General features: G+C 41.8%; 1 protein-coding gene across 4 annotated transcripts in view; it reads right to left on the reverse strand.

The window, feature by feature from the left end:
• The window catches only part of HTR7 (5-hydroxytryptamine receptor 7), a 60,514-nt gene extending 46,917 nt beyond the window's left edge, over positions 1–13,597 (reverse strand). For all 4 annotated transcript variants that reach the window (XM_065552055.1, XM_065552057.1, XM_065552056.1 and 1 more), the window contains exon 1: positions 12,881–13,597. In XM_065552055.1, coding sequence (XP_065408127.1) covers positions 12,881–13,404 — 524 coding nt within the window. In that variant the 5' untranslated portion in view covers positions 13,405–13,597. The remainder of the gene's footprint in view (positions 1–12,880) is intronic.
• Between the last annotated feature and the right edge of the window lie 5,231 nt (positions 13,598–18,828).

An 18,828-nucleotide genomic window follows, 5' to 3' on the forward strand; every position in this document is an offset into this window, starting at 1 on the left:
GCAGACCTGCCACATTCCCCTGCTCATGGGCGGGAGTGGTTAGGGACAGAGCAGAGCCTTGGCTTTGCCTCACACAATGTGCCGACTTGCAGAGTTACACTAGTGCACTAGGGGAAGTAGGCTGTGCTAGGTTTAGGCCTAGGGCTGGGCATTTCCCCCTTGTAGCAGGGGAGACCAGTAGGAAGTGGTAGAATGTGACTCAAGAACAGTCTGCCTCCCAGTCTGCTCCAGAGACAACAGAACGATGCACTACTCCTTGCTTGTGGCTTATAGTTCATTATCCAGCCCAAAGGTAGTTATTTGCAAACTTTTCTAAGTCAAATACTAGTAATTATTATTGTTTGAGTACTCATCTCTTCAGTTAGTAAAACTGTTTTATTCAGTTAAATTGCAATATATCAATGCATAATTGTAATAGTTTCATGAATCTTATCCCTCTGCTCCAAGGCAGTTTGATTGTCTACATGTAGCAGTTCTTTGTGATTAGATCCACTGATTTATCTTTCCTTAAAATGCTCTTAAGATGTCAGTTCTGTATATTAGCACTACTGCAGCTATTAGCACTTTCAGTCTTGCTTGAACACCAGCCAAGGAATGTGGGTTATTGCTGAGATATGACTCACTTTCTGATTTATCTTTCTATTTTAATATTTCTGCAACTGCTTGTAATTTTATCTCTATGGATTCCTCACCAAGGGAACTTTTTAGTGGTGGAAATGATTAATTATCTTTGCATGTACAGATACAAAGAGTACCGGACAATTGATGTCCTGTGTGAAATTTTCTGACAAAACAACCAAAGCCTTTGACATATTATAACCGGACAGAGACAAATTCTTCCCTCAGATATGTGCCCGCAGCTCCCACTAAAGTCAACAGGAGTTGTGTGTGTTAAGGTGAAATTTGACTCCTTATTTAATTGTTAGTGATAATCAGCTGTAAGTGATCTTGTAACTTTACCGCTCTAGCTGTTTAATTTTTCACTCAGGGCTTTATGATGATACTAGTTTTATGTACAAAGGGAGACTTTTTTAAATTTGGCAAAATCGTTTCAAATGGTTGTAGAAAATGACAACTGTTCAGTTTCAAAACTCAAAGGTTGACTTATTTAGCAGTATGTATCAGAAAGCCTATAGACTGCTTTCACAGGAGTCCTCAGAATTACAGAGACAAGTAAAACATAGGTACCTAATCCCTTCTGCCCTTCTCTGGTGGCTGAAATTCTCTTCTTTTACTAAATCTAGCTTTCCCTGCAACACACAGAAGGAAAATTAGATGTTCTGCATTATCTCTGTTATTGTCTTGGAGAGCAAATATTCACATGAGGTTTGTGATCTAGCTCTAAGTCTCAGGGACTGAATTAAACTGGTATAGCCAATATGCCCTATTGGCACTTCTTGCTGACCTGATGTTGGCGCTCCATTAGAAATATGTCAGACTTTTCCTTCCCCCTCTGTCTCTGGTCCAACTCTGGCTCCACTCCCTCTCTGCCTCCTTCCCATGAGCACAATTTGTGCCTAAATGCACAGCCAGCAGCCTCTTGTCTATTCAGATTTACAACATTGCTATAAAGGATTAAGCATTACCATGGGATCACGCAGGCCTGGACTGGGACACTGAGAACTTGCCAAACAGGCAGCCATTCTCTTGGATGTGCCAACTGTGGACTGGCAAGTAGAATGATCAGAATTACTATTTATTCTGCAGACTGCTTAGCGGCCTGAGACATTTATGGAAGAGGAGAGTGAATAAGAATCTTGTTTTAACTCTTTCTCTTCTGGAAAGAAAAGTCCCCATTTTCCCTCCTCTGAGGAGATGCAAGAAAATGGACAGTTCCTATCGCCTTGACAGCCAGCTCCAAAATCTTTGTCTCAAAAGGACAAAGGAGAGAATGGACTGAAGGGAACAGTGAGTTGAATTGAACCAGTCTACATCAGCCATCCTCCTCAAATACCTGGTATGGCCAATACTCCCGTGAAATCTCAGGAGCTCCAAAACAGAGATGGGTTTGGGTACACTCACTCCTCTGACTGAACTTTCATTGTGTTTGGTTTTGGTGAGTCAAGTTCATTGTAAATAATTCCCACATGTGGTATGATATCTAAATACACACACTCCCGTCAAAATGGAGTCAAGATACTATTACCCCAATGTAGCTGTGTCTAGTTTCTGTAATCTGTCCAAATGTGGGTCAAAAGTTAGTGTGTCAGCTTTAAATCATGGGGAAGGTTTAATCTTTGTGCTGAGAGATTGTTAATAGTTCTGCTAATTGTGACTGTTGGGTACATATATCAGAATTCTTATTTGCCCTATTCAAGCACTTCCAAACAGCAATCGGAAGTCCCCTAACCTGTTCAGTTACCTATCAATCTCTAAGCATTTCTAAAAGGACCATCTCTGTAACATTTGAAACAGAAATCTGTTTGCAGCTCATCGGCTCCAGCACATTACGAGAAGGGTAGATCACATCTAGTAATCAGCTAAAACAGTATTTAAGTGCAAAATGTGAGATCTTCTACAAGGCACTACCTCCAAGTGTTGAGTCCTGACATATCTAACTTTCTCTCTAGTGGGGAGTTCTCTATCATAATAGCAAGAACTTTCACTAAGGTTTTGAGCTGCCTGAGCATTCTCTACTCCTGACAGTATGTGATGATATATATGTTTGTTTATATTATGTAGGCACAGGCCTATTACAGAACAATCATCATTGAAACACATTGCTGCTTTCTGAAGTTATAGGAGAAAGTAGAAGTAGCAGCTTTTACAACTGGTGAATTTTTTGTTTTCACTTTTCCAAACACTTGTCGTTATTTTTTTAAAATTACAAAAGTTTAGCAATGCTTTAGAATTTGCACACTTTGTAAACTGATTGTACAGACTTCAGTCTTTGTAATCACATTTCAGACTTTTCCCTAAGTAGCAATTGCCTTTTGACAGGCTACACTCACTGAAGTGCCTCCTTTAATATTAAAGTGAAAGATTCAATGCGTAGCTTTTCCTTTAGCTGCAAAATGTTTTTCAGAGATCTCCAAACTCAAACATAGCAGGCAAGATCCTAACTTAGCACAGTGGGGGAGAGGTGGTTCTAAACTACCTTTTCCACTACCCAGATTCTGGGCCATGCAGGAACCAAATCAGCTCCTGGGGTAATTTAGAGCAGCCTAAGGGCTGCTCTAAATTATACCAGCTGCAGCAATTCTTTGGGACCATTGTGCTAGTCAGCGATCAGGTGGAGCACCACATACTCTGTGTACACCACCTTCTCCTTGGTCCTCTTCACCTCTAACAAGCCCCCTACAAAGAATGGTGAGAAGTGGGTGGCACAAAACTAGCCCGCGATTTTCCTCTGTTGGAGGAATCTTTGGTTGCCCCTTTAGTGCAGCTTTCCACTGCTCAGCAGCTCAAAGCAGATGGAGTCAGGCCCATTGTTGCTTACTGATTTCCGTCAGTTTAGAGCTGTTTTAAATAGCTGTTTATGACAAAATAAATGGCATCCATCAGATAAGCTGTCACAGGTGATGTAACAAATATACAGAGACAAAATGTGCCTCCTTATTTGGATACTATGGATATTATCTTACTGTGTGCATTTTTAAATTGCTCTCTGAGGCAGGGACTGTCATTTATTATGTGTTTGTAGAACGCTTAGCTCAGTGGGACCCAACCGGCTTGTGGTATTTAGGCCAGGTCTACACTAAAAAGTTAGGTCAACCCAGCTGTATAACTCAGGGGTGTGAAAAATCCACACTTTCAGTTGATCTAACCACTTCCCCCCCACACACACACACGTATAGCCAGTGGTAGGTCGATGGAAGAATTCTTCTATCTACCTAGTTACTGCCTGTAGGTAGAACTCCTAGAACTCCTCCCGCTGGAGTTAGGCTCTAACACATTATCAGGGGTGCTCGACCTATGGCCCACAGGCTGTACACGGCCCAACAGAGTATTTCATAAGACCCACGGCCTGCTTCAACAAAATATACTAATGGCTGATTCATTAGCATTTTGTCATGTTTACACAAGTGTGTAAATAGGTTGTTTCTATGTACAGTATGTCTAAATACATACGAAACAAGATGAACTTAAAATATAAATCAATACAGGTGACTTTAAATCTTACTAAAATATGCAGAATCTGTTTGGCCTACACAATGTTGTACTTAGGTTTATGTGGCCCTCCTATGTAATAAGGTTGGGCATTAATTAATAAGTAGTACTACAATTAGTCATGGACTAAGGTGGCAAAATCTGACCCATAGTAACATCAAGCGTGCAATATGATACTGGCACTAACTGCTGTTAGAAACCTCCCTGTACACGCCATAAGGAAACTGTTCCTTTTAAAATATGCCTGGAGTCCCAATAATATCTATTATCATTAAGGCCCTGATCCTGTACTCCTTGCACAGTTTGAGAATTTGCAGGTACATAAGAATGCAGGATTGGGCCCAAAGTAACCTACCACAAACCTCAGGATTTTAACAAATTGTATCTGAAGAACACATTCACATATACAATACCAAGATGCTGTTATACTGGATTTTCTATTACTTGGATCTCACTGAAGTTACCACAACAAAGTTCCATGGTACAATGTGGCATTTGCAAGAATAATCCTAACAATACCAGTGAACTCCTTTAAAGGGGTAAAACATTTATCACCATACCTAACTTCCAAATTCCACATGAATACTAGTCATGTCTTTGTAGAAAATTATTCAATAAAAGCTTTATAACTATTTCCTTGTGGAAATACTTCTGTTTCTGTGTAAGACACTGTGATAGAGCAGTTCACCATTGGTAACTGTAGCAATTTTTTCTATCCTACACAAACCTCATAGAAGATAATCACTTTGCCGTTCATAAGCTGACAAACATAGAAATGGCTTGATATTCCATACCATAATAATATTGATTCAGTTAAAGAAACACTTACTGGACTGTAAGAAAATACAGATCAATGCAAATGTACCGATTAATTTCATTATACACATCTGAATATTTCCTGCATTTTCAGTGCCTGTATTTATGGAAGTCTCCATCTGATGCTTAGGCTCCAAAAGACGTGTCTGTGCTACACTTTAAAATATTTTAAGAAGAATAAAACCCAAAAGCTTTCTATAGAGTCACAGCCTTTTTGTCAAGTCAGAAAACGTTCAGTATGTCTTCATGGAAACCTTTACTATGACCACCAAGAGGGGAGTCCATTTCCAATGTCTCCGGGAATTACACACATCCTTTAAATTGACTGACAGATTTGAAATAAATTGTGCAATTTTTTTTTATTTGGAAATATATTCCTCTTTTTAACATCAAAGTAATTTCTGGGCACTGAGCAACAGCTGGAATCTTCCCTTCTCTCAGACTGGTAAAAGAACTGGGGAACAAACTTTTTTTTTTAATATGCATAAGCTTAAATTTTCAAAAATGACAAGGTAATTTTGTGGGCTCCGCTTCAGCCACTTTAAAAGGAGCCTGATTGTGAGAAATGCACAGTACCCACGTGCTGAACACCAGGCCCTTTTTGAAGTGGACACCCAAAAATTGGGCACCTGATATCACTAATCACTTGTTAAAATTTAAGCCACAATATATATCCATGTGGGAGCAAGCATCAGTAGTTACTTTCAGATGGAAAATGCAACAAACTGATTTCAATGAAAAGTAGAGATCCAAAATTATGTTGTTGAAAATGTCCATTAGCAATTGATCCAATAATCCCACCTACTTTGCAGCATTCAAGCCTTCCCAATAATCTTTTGACTCTTAAGTGCAGGAAAATTTGCAGCTTTCCCCATTCTGAGTAGTCTGTTTTTTTTATAGTAACTAATGTACTTAAATGTAGCTGACAGGTGACAAGAATAGCTACTAAGCATCCCTAATCCCTAATTTTTTTCTCACCTTCCCCTGTGCAATCACAAGACACAGATTATGCTTTAGGGCCCGATGCTGCTCACAACGGAGTCATTGACTAAACTTCTGGGGGCTTCAGTAGGAGTAGGATCTCAACCTCATTCCTGAAGTGTCATTGTAACATATATGACAAACACAGGCATATCTTTGAGAATAAGGTTATCTGCATATTTGTGAGGGACTGTATTATGGTTGGCTAGGGATTGTTACTAAGCCCCATTCAGGAACTCAAATCATTGAGGCGGGAGAATTTATTGCAGACCTTGGGACCAGTAAACAAATCAAGAGAAGTACCACCCGCTGGGGTGAATTGCATATACTGGCGCCATTCTGTGAGGTGGTGCAGTTACCTCAGAAGTATGAAAGGCATCATTCACGAAACTGAGCATTTGTTTACCAGTTTATCTGCTTCACATTATTATTAATATGTTGTCCAGTGGCACCTAGGAACTCCACTCATGAATCACAATGGCACTGTACAAACAGATAACAAAAAGACAGATGCTGCCACAAAGAGCTTACAGTCTAAGTAATCACATCTCTCAGACTCAAATTTAGTTTCTTCATCTAATAGTTCACAGGTGTTGCACAGAACATGATGAGAGCTCTGTCTTTTCAGCATAAACAATAGAACAGGCATAGATTGTTTCTAAACAGTACCCTACCAATTCTGCTTAAAAAGAAATAAAACAACTTGGAAGAGAAAGAACGATGGTGGCTCTGTTTAAATTGACTACATTAGAAAAAACAAAATTGTAAACTACATGGCAAAAGTAAAGAGGAAATGTCTAGCTGCTTTTCCATTTAAGGCATGACATCACTGCCGTATATTTAATCAGCTAGATAATAAATTATTTACAGACTCAGAACCAGTAAGTTCCTTAAAGGATTTAGAAATGGAAAGAATAGCCCTTATGATGGTAATAATGTTTAGGATAAAGCTAATTCTTTGAGTTGATTCTGCTGAAATATATACCATAATTGAAATTACTCCATCATATACTTTTTCTTTAATTCCTTTCACATTGTTATTGATCTCTCAGGAATTTCAGTGTAAATGGAAGTTTTATCTTTCCTTCAGTGATATTGCTCTTCCAATACTTGTGCCTGATCCTGCCAGGCATGATGGGGTTCCTGGGACATCATAGAATATCAGAGTTAGAAGGGACCTCAGGAGGTCATCTAGTCCAACCCGCTGCTCAAAGCGGGACCAATCCCCAACTAAATCCCTAAATGGCCCCCTCAAGGGCTGAACTCACAACCCCAGGTTTAACAGGCTAATGCTCAAACCACTGAGCTATCCGACATGCTGAATGGCTGCAAATCCACATTCTTCTCTAAGGCAACTTGATTGCAGTGGGAGTTGAGGACACTCAACCTTAGGTCTCAGTCCTCCAAGGTGCTATGTCTACACTTAAAACACTACAGCAGCACAGCTGCATCTGTGCCACTGTAGTGCTTCAGTATAGACATTTAGTACAGTGACAGGAGGGGTTCTCCCATTGCTGTAGTTAATCCACCTCCCTGACAGGCAGTTGTTAGGTTGATGGAAAAATTCTTCTGGGTCTTAGGTCAGCTTAACTACATCGCTCAGGGGTGTGGATTTTTCAGACCCCAGAGCGATGTAGCTGAGTCGATCTAATTTTTTAGTATAGACGTGGCCTTAGTAACTGCAAAATCACATATATCTGTTTATAGTGTTAATGAATGAATCAGGAAGGAACAGAATTCTGTTAGAAAGGAGAGATTTTTCTATTCAAGTTATAAATATATTGGTGACAATAAAAAACCCAATTCTGCATTACTTGCATACCCCAAATTCCCAGTGACTTAAAGGAAGTTTAGAATACTCATGGTATGCTGGATGAAGCATAAAGATTGGAAAGGTCTTCCAGAAAGCATGCATGACTCAAGCAGGTTTGGTTAAAATATTACAATTCTTCTTGTATGATAGTATTTATTTTACTAACTTCTAAAGAATCATGAAGCCAGAGTAGTTCTAGAAAGGAACCAACTGAGTGGGTTTTCAATTGGACTAAAAGTTGCTGCTTCTTATGTAGATATTTAGTTAACTGTCTCCCAAATTAGGTTTGTGCAGCTATATTGGGCAAAATTCACTGGGCACCTCAGCCTGAGCCACACCAACTTAAACTCCCCTTAGACGCGTACCCAGTTAATGAGGTGTAGCCTATACCTCTTACACATCACGTCTGAATTTTGCTCACTTTTGAATCTGAGGGAATATAAATTTGTGTAATCTATATGCTAAAGATCCAGAAGAGAAGACATTAGGGGGAAAGCAACTAATAAGAGGTATTATTTAAGGAAGGTTACCTCTTACTGCAGGACAACCATGCTGCCAAGTCTCTGCAGCCCATACCTTCCCCCAAAACTCCCACTCAGACAGGTTCCTACATCACAGATGCGGTGCTTAGCAAAGTTAACATTGACTCTGTGAGTATATTAAGTTAGCTCTGGAATCTCCATGGGGCTAGTGGTGGAAGAATGATGCTTGACTTCCCCAGTTCCACCCTACACCACCTCTGACCCAGCCCACCCCATCCTATAGGCAGATACCTATTCCTACAAGGAAGAGCTTCCACAAGATATAGGGTGGATGCCATAGAGGTGGCACTGCCCACTTTTGCACTCCCTGATGAGGATCTGTGGGGTTTTCATCCTATGAAGGTAGAAGAGATGATACGGCCTGCAAAAAGCCTAAAATTCCAATGTTTGATATTGTCAAGGATATTACCTTAGATTCTCCATTAAGTTCAGTCCTGTATAGATACTCACCGGAGTGTCCTAATTTGACCTAGTCCCTGTGGAGCCTGTAAAGTGTCAGTGATCACTATACTAACATTTTAATAAGTGCTTTGCACAGTCTTAATATAGCATGCATTAATACAACCTAGAGCATAAACATTTACCAGCTGTTTTATTCAGGTACTTCAGACAAAGTCTGGGTTTCATTTTAGATGCTCAGTAACCGCATGGAGCATCATTAAATCCTGTATCTGAATTCTAAAAGCAGGACTTAGGGAAATAAATACCCATTTTATGTGCTCATGTGTCAATTTGAGTAGCCAGGGCGAGTATGGACATCCTTATATTTGAAAAGTGGGCCCAGAGGGTGAAAAAACAAATTGGATACTATATCTTGCATTGGATACGGTCCTTGCATATCTTTAGTAAGACAGGCAAATTGCCTATCACTGAAGTGCATATAGGTCTATTATTCCATCACCTTTTCAGTTATATTTCCTTATAGCCTTCTATTTGATATGCATCAAAACTCTCCTTCAACAAACTGTCTCTGAATGTCAGTAAAGTATTATGCAAATACATTGAGCTGTTCCGCTCTCTCAGGTACACACTGCACATATTTTAGGTATTATAAAATGCCATCACTTGAAAGGCATTGTGGTCCTGTGGAATGAACACTTCAGGATTTTGCATGGTGCTGTGGAACACCACACGCAGAGGGTATTTCTCGATAGGCAAAAAGGGTGTGTTTTTCAACTGAATTAGCTTAACAGATTGAAAAGAGGCATTACAATGCAGGCTAACCAGTTTGAAGCCATGTTAGCTGGCCATGGTGTAGGCTCCACACTAGGCTACAACAGGACTTTAAAAGTGTTAGACTGCATCTCGCAGGGCTTTTGCTTAACACAACTGAAAATGAGGCCTAAGCACACAAGGGCTTTCAGTGAGATTTAAATGGTACAGAAAATTGTGCTGACCCTGTGTGTGGAGTGAATTTCACACACATACTGCAAACCTTGTCCCCTGGGTCTCACTGAAAAGGATGGCTTGTTTGAAACTGTGGTTTTTACTTTCATTAAATACTTAAGTTCTTTCAAGATTTTCCTTGGACTGATAGTGATTCTCATCTCTGGGAAAGATGACTTGCTGCAGGAAGAGCTATTTCTGCTTAGAGTTCTAACAAAGAAAAGCAAAAATGATATGCCCAACATGTTAGTTTTGTCTCCAAGCCCTGCTTCTTGCTTTTCCCACAAGGGGAAGCTAATTGGATTACTGTGTATGCTCCCTACACCGTTCCACAGAGCAGGTTTTTGGGGTAGGATGGAAGGCTTTTTTCCTCTAAAGCAAGGTCAAATATACAGGCACTTCCATCAAATCCATTGTTCTTTGTGAAAGTTCTTTGACTCACTTAAATAATGCATACCATGTGATTTGCAAGTTGCAACTATACACATAGAGTTTTACTCAGTGATATGCACCTCTCACCCAAAAATGAAGTGCTTTCTACTTACACAAATGAAAAAGGGTAATTCTACTGTAAATGAGATAGCATGAGATCAGTGCTATCTGGGTGATAGTTTGCTGTTCAAATTAAAATTTTGGTCATTACTAGTTGCTGAAAATATTCTATGCATCGTCACATCTCCAAAAAGTCGCTAATATCTCATGGTTACCTTGAAAAAACCTGCACCTGATTCACCACTGTTAATCCATTTCTATGCCAGTGTAACTCCATTAAAAATAATTACTCTTCTAGCTCATCTCTTTATTTCTCTTTTCTCAGTTGTTACTAAACATTTAGTAAGATTTCACTAAGGATTTATCTGCAGCTGTTCCTTACCTGACATCAACCTTAGTTTACAGCATTACAACTCATGATTGTATAACAGATTTGAAGTAAACAGAGGTTAAGGCATCAGGCTTCACAGAGAATTATAATTTTAAGTTTGAAATAAGCGGCAGGAAAGTATGAACTCTTTAAGAACCAAAAGATCCTGCTTTAATACAAGTATTTGTTTATTAATATACAAAACAAGGAATAAGCAAAGTAAAAAATGAGAGAATATTTTCATTGTTTTGTCCATTAAAAATCAATCACTTTGTAATTCTAGTTCCAGATTCTATCTTAAAAGGATATATTATCCCCTTGATACATGTGTATAACTTCTATCATTGGTTTAACTATAACACTATCACCAGGGTAACTATAACAACTCAGGGAAAAGACCTGAGTATCTTTGTGGATAGCTCAATGAAGACCTCTGCCCAATACCCAGCACTGGCCAAAAATAGCAAACAAAAATGTTAGGATGTATAAGAAACAGGATAAAGAATAATACTGAAAATATCACAGTGCAATTATGTATATCAATGGTACAGCCTTACTTGGCATGTGAGGTTCAGAGATGGGCAACAAGAATTATTAGAGTCATGAAAAAACTTAAAAATTGGGACTCTTTGCCACAGAAATGGATAAAAGGATATACAAAGCAATGAATAGTAAAAAAAAAAAAAGGGGGGGGGTAAGTCAGCCACTGCTGTTCACCCATTCTCATAACACAAGAATTAAATTTAAAGATGGCAAGTTTAAAAATGATGAAAGGAAATACTTTTTTGTTCAACATTAAAGAGTATGTGGAACTCATTTCTACAAGATATAATTGAATTCAAGAGCTTAGGAGGACTCTACTAAGGATTGGTCAATACAGCGTTAGCAAGAATATACACAATTGTAACAGCAAATATTAATAAACAAGAGTTTTGAATGAGATATAAACCTTCATGCTTCAGGTTATAAGACAACCTCTGATTGTTGGAGGTCAAGAGGAAAACTTTCCTGAGGGTAGGTTATCCATACATGTCTATTGCAGGATTCTTGCACTTTCCTCTGAAACAGCTGGTACACTGTCAGACAGGACCAGGCCCGCTGACAGGAATTCCGGGCCCCAGGGCCAGGACCGTCCTTAGGGGGGGCAGGGCCTGGAAGTGATGAATCCGTTACCTCCAGGACCGACCCCGCACCGGCCCGGAGGGCCCCCCAAAGTGTGGGGCCCGGCTCCGGAGCGGTCATGTGTACCTAGGAGTCCTGCTGCCTGCCCAGGCAATTTGCCCTTTTAAATCACCCGGGTCCCTGGGCAATTGCCCCTTTGCCACCCCCTGTCGGCGGGCCTGGACAGGACACAAAAATAAATGGACCACTTCTCTGTTTCAAAAAGGCAGTTCCTATGGCTCTATCCATGCTAGCAATTATTACTGATATATATTGATTATTAAAATCCACTGGCTTTTAATTCAAGGTTTCAAATTGCTATGTTTTTGTTGACAATAGCAGCAAAATTCCGAATAGTTTAAATAAAATTATGAAATATCTTTGGGCCAGATCCTCTCCTTTGCTCTAACCCCTTTGCGCTACTCAGGTAGCACAAGGGCTGTAAATGGCCATTGGCAAAACCACTGGGTGGAGAGGAAATCCCAGCTGGTGTAAAGTCGCTGGAGCCAACTGCTGCCCCACACAGGCAGCATATTGAGGGAGGGAGTTTGGTGGGGGTGAGGCTGGTCCTACTGTGTCGATCCTCCACAGGCATAAATTTCAACAGCTTATAGCCTGCTGTAACTTATGTCAGGGCTGGCCCAGTGCAGAATCAGGGAGTCACAGCAGGCTCCCTGAAGCTGCCTCTCCCTCAGCTTCGGGGTGAATCGAACTCATAAACTCAGTTTAAACATTGGAAACAAATTACTAGTAAGCTGTCCTGCAGTCAGTACATACCCTCTCCCGGTTTTAGTGTCCACATTTTTCACATGTATTTGCCTGTGTGTAGGTTAGCAACGATAGGCTGCGGGTGTAAAATAGGTTAGTCTATGATTGAACTGATTTTTTTCTTTTTAAAAATGCCATCAATTTTTCCTCTGAGAATATCTGTTATTTCCCAAGGAAAAATAAGCAAGCAAAAGAGACCCCTGGTGGAATTGCCATACAACATATCTGCCAGCTGCAGTCAGCATTCAAGATTCTTCTCTGCTAACTTATCAAGCTAAATAACTTTGAGTCATGTTTCTACTCTGTATTTTTCTCCTAGCCACTGTAGTGTTCAAACAGGGGCATTCACTCGGTTTGCTTGTCTCAGCTCCAGACAAAGAGAGAAAGAGACACACAGCACAAGTACACACGAGATGTTGGCATCTCCGCTTTTGCACTCACCTGTCAATACTTATCACACACAAAGTCATAATGGAAGCAGTGCAACACATCACATCCATAGCAATGAAGACATTACAGAAAACGTGGCCAAAGATCCACTCTCCTCCAATGAGGTCCGTTACGCTGACAAAGGGCATGACGGCCAGCGCTACCGAGAGATCGGCCAAAGCCAGGGAGACAATGAGATAGTTGGAGGGCTGCCGGAGTTTCTTTACAAAGCACACGGAGATCACCACCAGGCAATTGCCCGCGATGGTCAGCAGAGTGATGAGGGAGAGAATGGCCCCGATAACAACTTTCTCCATGTTGCCGTAGCTGAGGATCTGCTCCCCGCAGCGAGTGTCATTGTCGGCCGCCAGGCTGGAAGCGGGGCTGGGGCTGGCGGTGACATCCTGGATGATCTTCAGCCAGCGGGGGTGCAGGGAGCCAGCCACCATCCCACTGCTGCTCAGCTCGCGGGGAGCCTCCAGGGCGAAGGCTCGGAGGGGGCCGGACACGTGACTGCTGTTGATGTCCATAACCATCTTGACGGGTGCTGCCCATGAAGCCGCCGGCCGGCTCCCAACACGCTGGGTCCTGGGGAGGGTCCCCGAGCCCGCTCAGCCCCCAGCTCTCCGGGGCTCGCCCCCCCACCCCCGACCCGGGCAGGGGCTCGCTCGACAGTCCGCGGGAGAAGCGCCTCAGCCCGGTTAGCTGATCATTGCCACCAGAGGTGGGGCGGGTGCCTCAACTTCCCCATGCCCCGCTGCGCTCGCCGGCTCCGCGCCGCTGGCCGCGCTCCGCGGGGGCGGGCATCTCGCCATGGGGTCAGCCTGCCCTGAGCGCTGCCGTCGGGGAGGCCGCGCCCCACAGCGCCCGCTGCTCCCTCCTGACCCGGGAGGCTGCCTGCTCTTCGCCCGCAGCTGCCGCCTTCACAGCCGCGCCGGCCCCCGCCCAGCCTAGCTACCTGCTGCGGGAGCTGCGGGGAGGGAAGTTTGAGTCTCCCTGGCTGCTCCGCCCCTCGCCCGCCTGCAGCCGCTCGCAGCTGCCTCAGGGCTTCAGTAGCCTGCCCCTCTGAACTGGGGCGGGAGCGTCGAGTCGAGCGGGAGCAGAGCAGGGTCACACAGGGGTCTGCCCACAGCTCTGCCCGCGACCCCGGCAGCTATGGACCCGTCCTGGGCATGCCCCCCTCTGCGCCGTCCCCCGCCACCCTTGCTTGGGGGAAGGGGCCGGAAGGCGAGGAAAGGGGGTAGGAGGAGACGAGGGGAGAGTGGGAGGAAAAGGAGGGGGCCCTTAGGACTGCAGGCTGGGATGAGTAACTGCTCGCATCCTAGCCCTAGCCCCAGACTGGCACTGAGACTGTGGTATGCTCCGTGTGGGACCAGGGGACCTCTGAAATCACAGTCCCGGGAGGACGTGGGGATGTGGAGAGCCAGGCTTTGCACTCCCACGAGGTTTCGCAGAAGGAAGAAGAATCTTAAGGAGCTCATTTATTTGAAATAGCAGGACCCAGGCGTGTTGGGAGGGCTGATGTACCCTGTACTCTGAGGGCTGAGATTCCTGTGGGATGCGCATTGTGAGGTGAAGAGCAAAGTTAACCTGAGAAGCTAACAAGAAATATCATTAGCAACGTCTCTTGCAGCAGATTTATCATTGAATTTGAGCTTGCCTGTGCCTCATAGGAACTCTATCCATTGCTAGCCTTTCTTTCCTAATTTGCTTGAAGGCTGATTCATTTGACCAGAGTCTGAATGAATTCCTGCTCCATTCATTTTCACTAAATAGCTGGGGATGGCCTCATGCAGTAGTGCATTTGCAGACCCCTAAAACTTTTGAATGACCCCCTTTGGATATCTTAGACATAGTCTATGGACCCCCAAGGGGTTGAAATCACTGCCATAGTGTGTTTCTCTCCTGATGAAATGTGAGCTGTGTTGGGCCCAGCCTAGTGATGGATCCATTCAGCAACAATGATTCTGTGCACCCCAGCTGTGGTGGCCCTCTGTACAGGGGTCAGTTGCACCCAGAGAAGAGTCATGTTCTTGCAGGCTGCTTATCCAGCAAGAGTTTAGTAGTCATTGGTGTGATTCTACATTGTAAAAGGAAGTTTCTCACTGTTTTGACTGACCTCAGGGCCAGTTCTAGGGTCCCATTACTGGGAGGCGCAAGTGGGTATGTTGGGGCCTTGGATGTCACTATTTAAAAAACAACTAACCTTCCAGGAGTCCAGAGACTAGTTAGACCCCTGGAAAATCTTGGGTTTAAAAAGTAAAATTTGGCTACGATGTCAGTATTTTGGTGTGATTTATAATATATAAATAGGTACTTTGGTTTGGGGGTTTTATTTTATTTAATTTTTCCCAGAAATGTATCAGTATTTATTGCTACAACAAAAACAGGTGAAAATCAGTGGCAACAACTATTTATAATTTTTCTGGGTAAATATCAGCGTTTATTTTGGTGGACAGAAGGACGGGATGGGGGGAAGTATTCAGTAGATTAATGCTTTGATTAATGGAATTCAGTGTGGTTTGCTGCAGAATTAAAACAGAACTCCAAACACAATGCTACCTCTGAGTTTAAGAAAACAATATCTCTCTAATCCCCAAATAAAACTTTTCATTTGAATAAACATTTACTGTTGTAGACTTAGAACTATTAGCCTATAAATATTTACATTTAATAACTGGGCAACACCATTTGCAGTGCATTTACTCAACTTCTTTTCCTCCATTTTGGGGTCTTTTTAGAACTTTTAGCTACTTCCTTGTGTTCTGAAATGTATTCTGGTACAGATTTTTGTTTTCTTCCTATTTTAGTGTGTCAGATCTTAAACCATTATCTGCTAATTACTTGAAATGTGTACGTGATGGCCATGAGATTCATCAGTACATTCAGATGCGCATGCGCTTCAGAGCTTGCATGTGTGCCTGTTTGTGTGTATCTTCTAGACTAATACACTAGACTAATAGGCTAAGCCTTACTTCAACAGGCAGCTTTGCATATACACACAGACTAATGAATTATTGTAATACATTTATCTCATGCAAAGTATTGTATTTTCCTAACAAAACAAGTAATTTTTTTATATATTTGAATGATACAACAGTAGGGTGAAAATCAGAAAAAAATGAATACTTTTTGTAAAAACCAGGATTTTTTCAGTAAAAATTGGTTTAAACTGAAAACAAAGGGGCTTATATGTAAAGGATGAAGCCTCTCCAATCTGCTGCCGTTCTGCTGCTTAACATTGGATAACTTTGCGCACATTTTGGCCTTTCTGACAATAGCTTTGGGGCCCCTTGAAGATCATGGGGGGGGGGGGCAATGTCCCCTTTTCCCCTCAGTAGTGCCAAGCCTGACTCAACTAGATGATTATGATACTGAGATCTGACAGAATTAAATAAGTTAAAGACAATAAAATGTGGAGGAAAGAGGAACTCTCTGCCAGTGGAAAGTCACTAGAGGAGATTCCATTGCCTCTGCACTAGCTGCCCTGACTCCCAGTGTAAAGAGAAGGAAGGGGTATGGGCATGGTGGGACAGAGTTCTGCCACAGCTGATCCTCCACTGGTGTAAGGTCCCTGAGGATCTCACACCAATAATGTATGTTGCTGCCCTGTCTTGTGCCAGGGCTGGGCGTCTATGAATCAGGCAGCCAACCCTGGCTCCCTGTGGCCCCCTACTCTCCATTCCATCCAATGAGAATCAAAGCTGTTGTCTTTTTCTGCATTTACTTGACAACTAAAGAATACAGAGGAGCCAGCAGGATTAATATTGCTATGATGGAAGATGTTAATGGCTGCCATCAAGAGACTCTTTAATCAATAGACAATCACATACCTAATTAAAGCTGATGGGTAGGCTAACCACCTTTTTTCAGGCTAAGTGGAAGAAGCAATTAAACCCCTTTACGGAGTGAGATAACTAGAAACAATAGGATGTTACCACCCAAGGCACTGGGCCGCATGGAAAAACCTGAGCACAGTGAAGCCACAACATCCAAGAAGTTTCCTGGGAATGATTGAAATGCAGAGGCTGAGGGAATGACTAATTGCAGCTGCAAGTGACTATATCTGAGAGGCAGAAAGCTAGAGATGCAGGGTATGAGTGGCCCTGACAGCGAGCAGGGGTCCTTGGGGCACAGGACTGGCTGAAAAGGCAGGTTTGGAATTTGTGAGCAAGGAAATTGACAGCTGTTCTTTGTAAATAAACAGATTTGCACCAAAGAAATACTTGATGCATATCATCAATTTCTCCTTCTAATGGAAACAACCCAATAAGGCCTTGAATACTGGCTAACCACTTGAAGCAAAGGGGCAACCAAATTGACAAAAATGCACAAAATAATCACCATCCCACCCCCCCACCCCCACCCCAAACTTAAATACGGGCTGGTGTCAGGGATGTACAAAAAAATAAAAGTACGATTAACAGAACATTTTTCTTGCTTTTTCCCCTCTATTTCTTTATCCCTTTTTTCCTTTCCTTCCATGTCTGATCCATTCTGTCCATCTTCATATCATGTTTGTTTACCTATTCTTTTCTCTCTTTCTTTATTCTTTCCTTTCAACTCTTTCTCCTTTCAAAATCAGCATCTCCTTTCCGTTGGTGCCCATAAAGGTCTAGTAAGTTATTGCTGCTTTGAACATTCGCGTGCTGGGAATAATAAATAAGATATAGGTAAATGTCCCTCCAGCCTGTGGAGGATATGTTGTCAACATGTTGAACATATTTTACCACCATCTGAATTACATTCTGAAGCTAACTATTATTTGAACCTGGATTTCTATTCCCAGCATGTAGTATTTAGCACATCGTGTTTCTGTTTGACTTGTAGCAGAGATGTTGCAGCTGCAATTTTCTTTACTGGCTTTGTGAAAATAAATCACCACCACTTTGTGGTAGTAAAACAGAGTGGTAAACATTCATTTCTTTGGTGTTTCTTTTCTTCTTCTCAAAATAAATGTTAGCATCTGCTCAACTTAAACAAATGTGAAATGAATTTTTCACTTTTTTGATGACTACATTACATATACTGACTGCAGCAGGCAGCACAGCTGTGACAGATATCACATCCCCATGCAGTATCTTTAGGGGCCATTGTATTTAATTTATGAATGGTTTATATATGAGCATGATTGTGTTTTTCTCCAGGAAGAGGGTAACCACAGGTCCTCCAGGAACTAAAAATAATGTGTGTGTCGGGGAGGGGGGGTTATTAAAGTCAATCACAAACTAAACAGCTGGTTCAAGCTGGGTTTTCTAGAGACTAAGAGATAAAGAAAGGTCTTTTGGTATAAAAGGATGAGCCTGAATTGTTACCAGATCTTTTCTACTCCAGCAAATGGACAAGACCTTCTGTCCTAGAGGGGCCCCACCCATTGTGGAAGAGTTGGACAGTCTTTGGCCTACTAGGGCCCCTAAGAATGATAGGTGACTCCTGGTATCTTTAATGTATGTTTAAATCTGTTTATTGTTTTCAGATGTTTTCTCTGTAATACTTTTACCTTAAGAATAAATGGGCTTGCTTCAGGATGGATTTGATTTAAATCACTAGTCAGGAAGACTCAATTTAATCATGGATTTCTACATAAAAGTGCATTCTTGTTGGTTGTTATAATCTTATTATATATTCTTCACAACTCAGATAGATGTAGGTTTCATTTTTAGAAGGTACACACTATACCTTTTTAAAGTGATTTATTTTGAAAACTAATTTGAAAAATTAGTTTTACAGCTATATCAGAAAATGAATGATTGTTTGATTATTTCATTTACCAAATGTAACTGAAGCTGATATTTATGAAGTCATTGGGAGGTGAACTATCTCCAATTCAGCAGGTTAATCATTAATATTTGGAGGATTTTCTTGTGCTGTATTAGGAGGAGAGCATCACCAGACAGACATTTAAATTGTTTTATTCAACTAAAACAACAACGTTATGTATTCTGGATTTTTTTCTTCAA

The sequence above is a fragment of the Chrysemys picta genome, chromosome 7, assembly GCF_011386835.1.
Source record: "Chrysemys picta bellii isolate R12L10 chromosome 7, ASM1138683v2, whole genome shotgun sequence".
In the NCBI taxonomy this organism is placed as follows: Eukaryota; Metazoa; Chordata; order Testudines; family Emydidae; genus Chrysemys; species Chrysemys picta.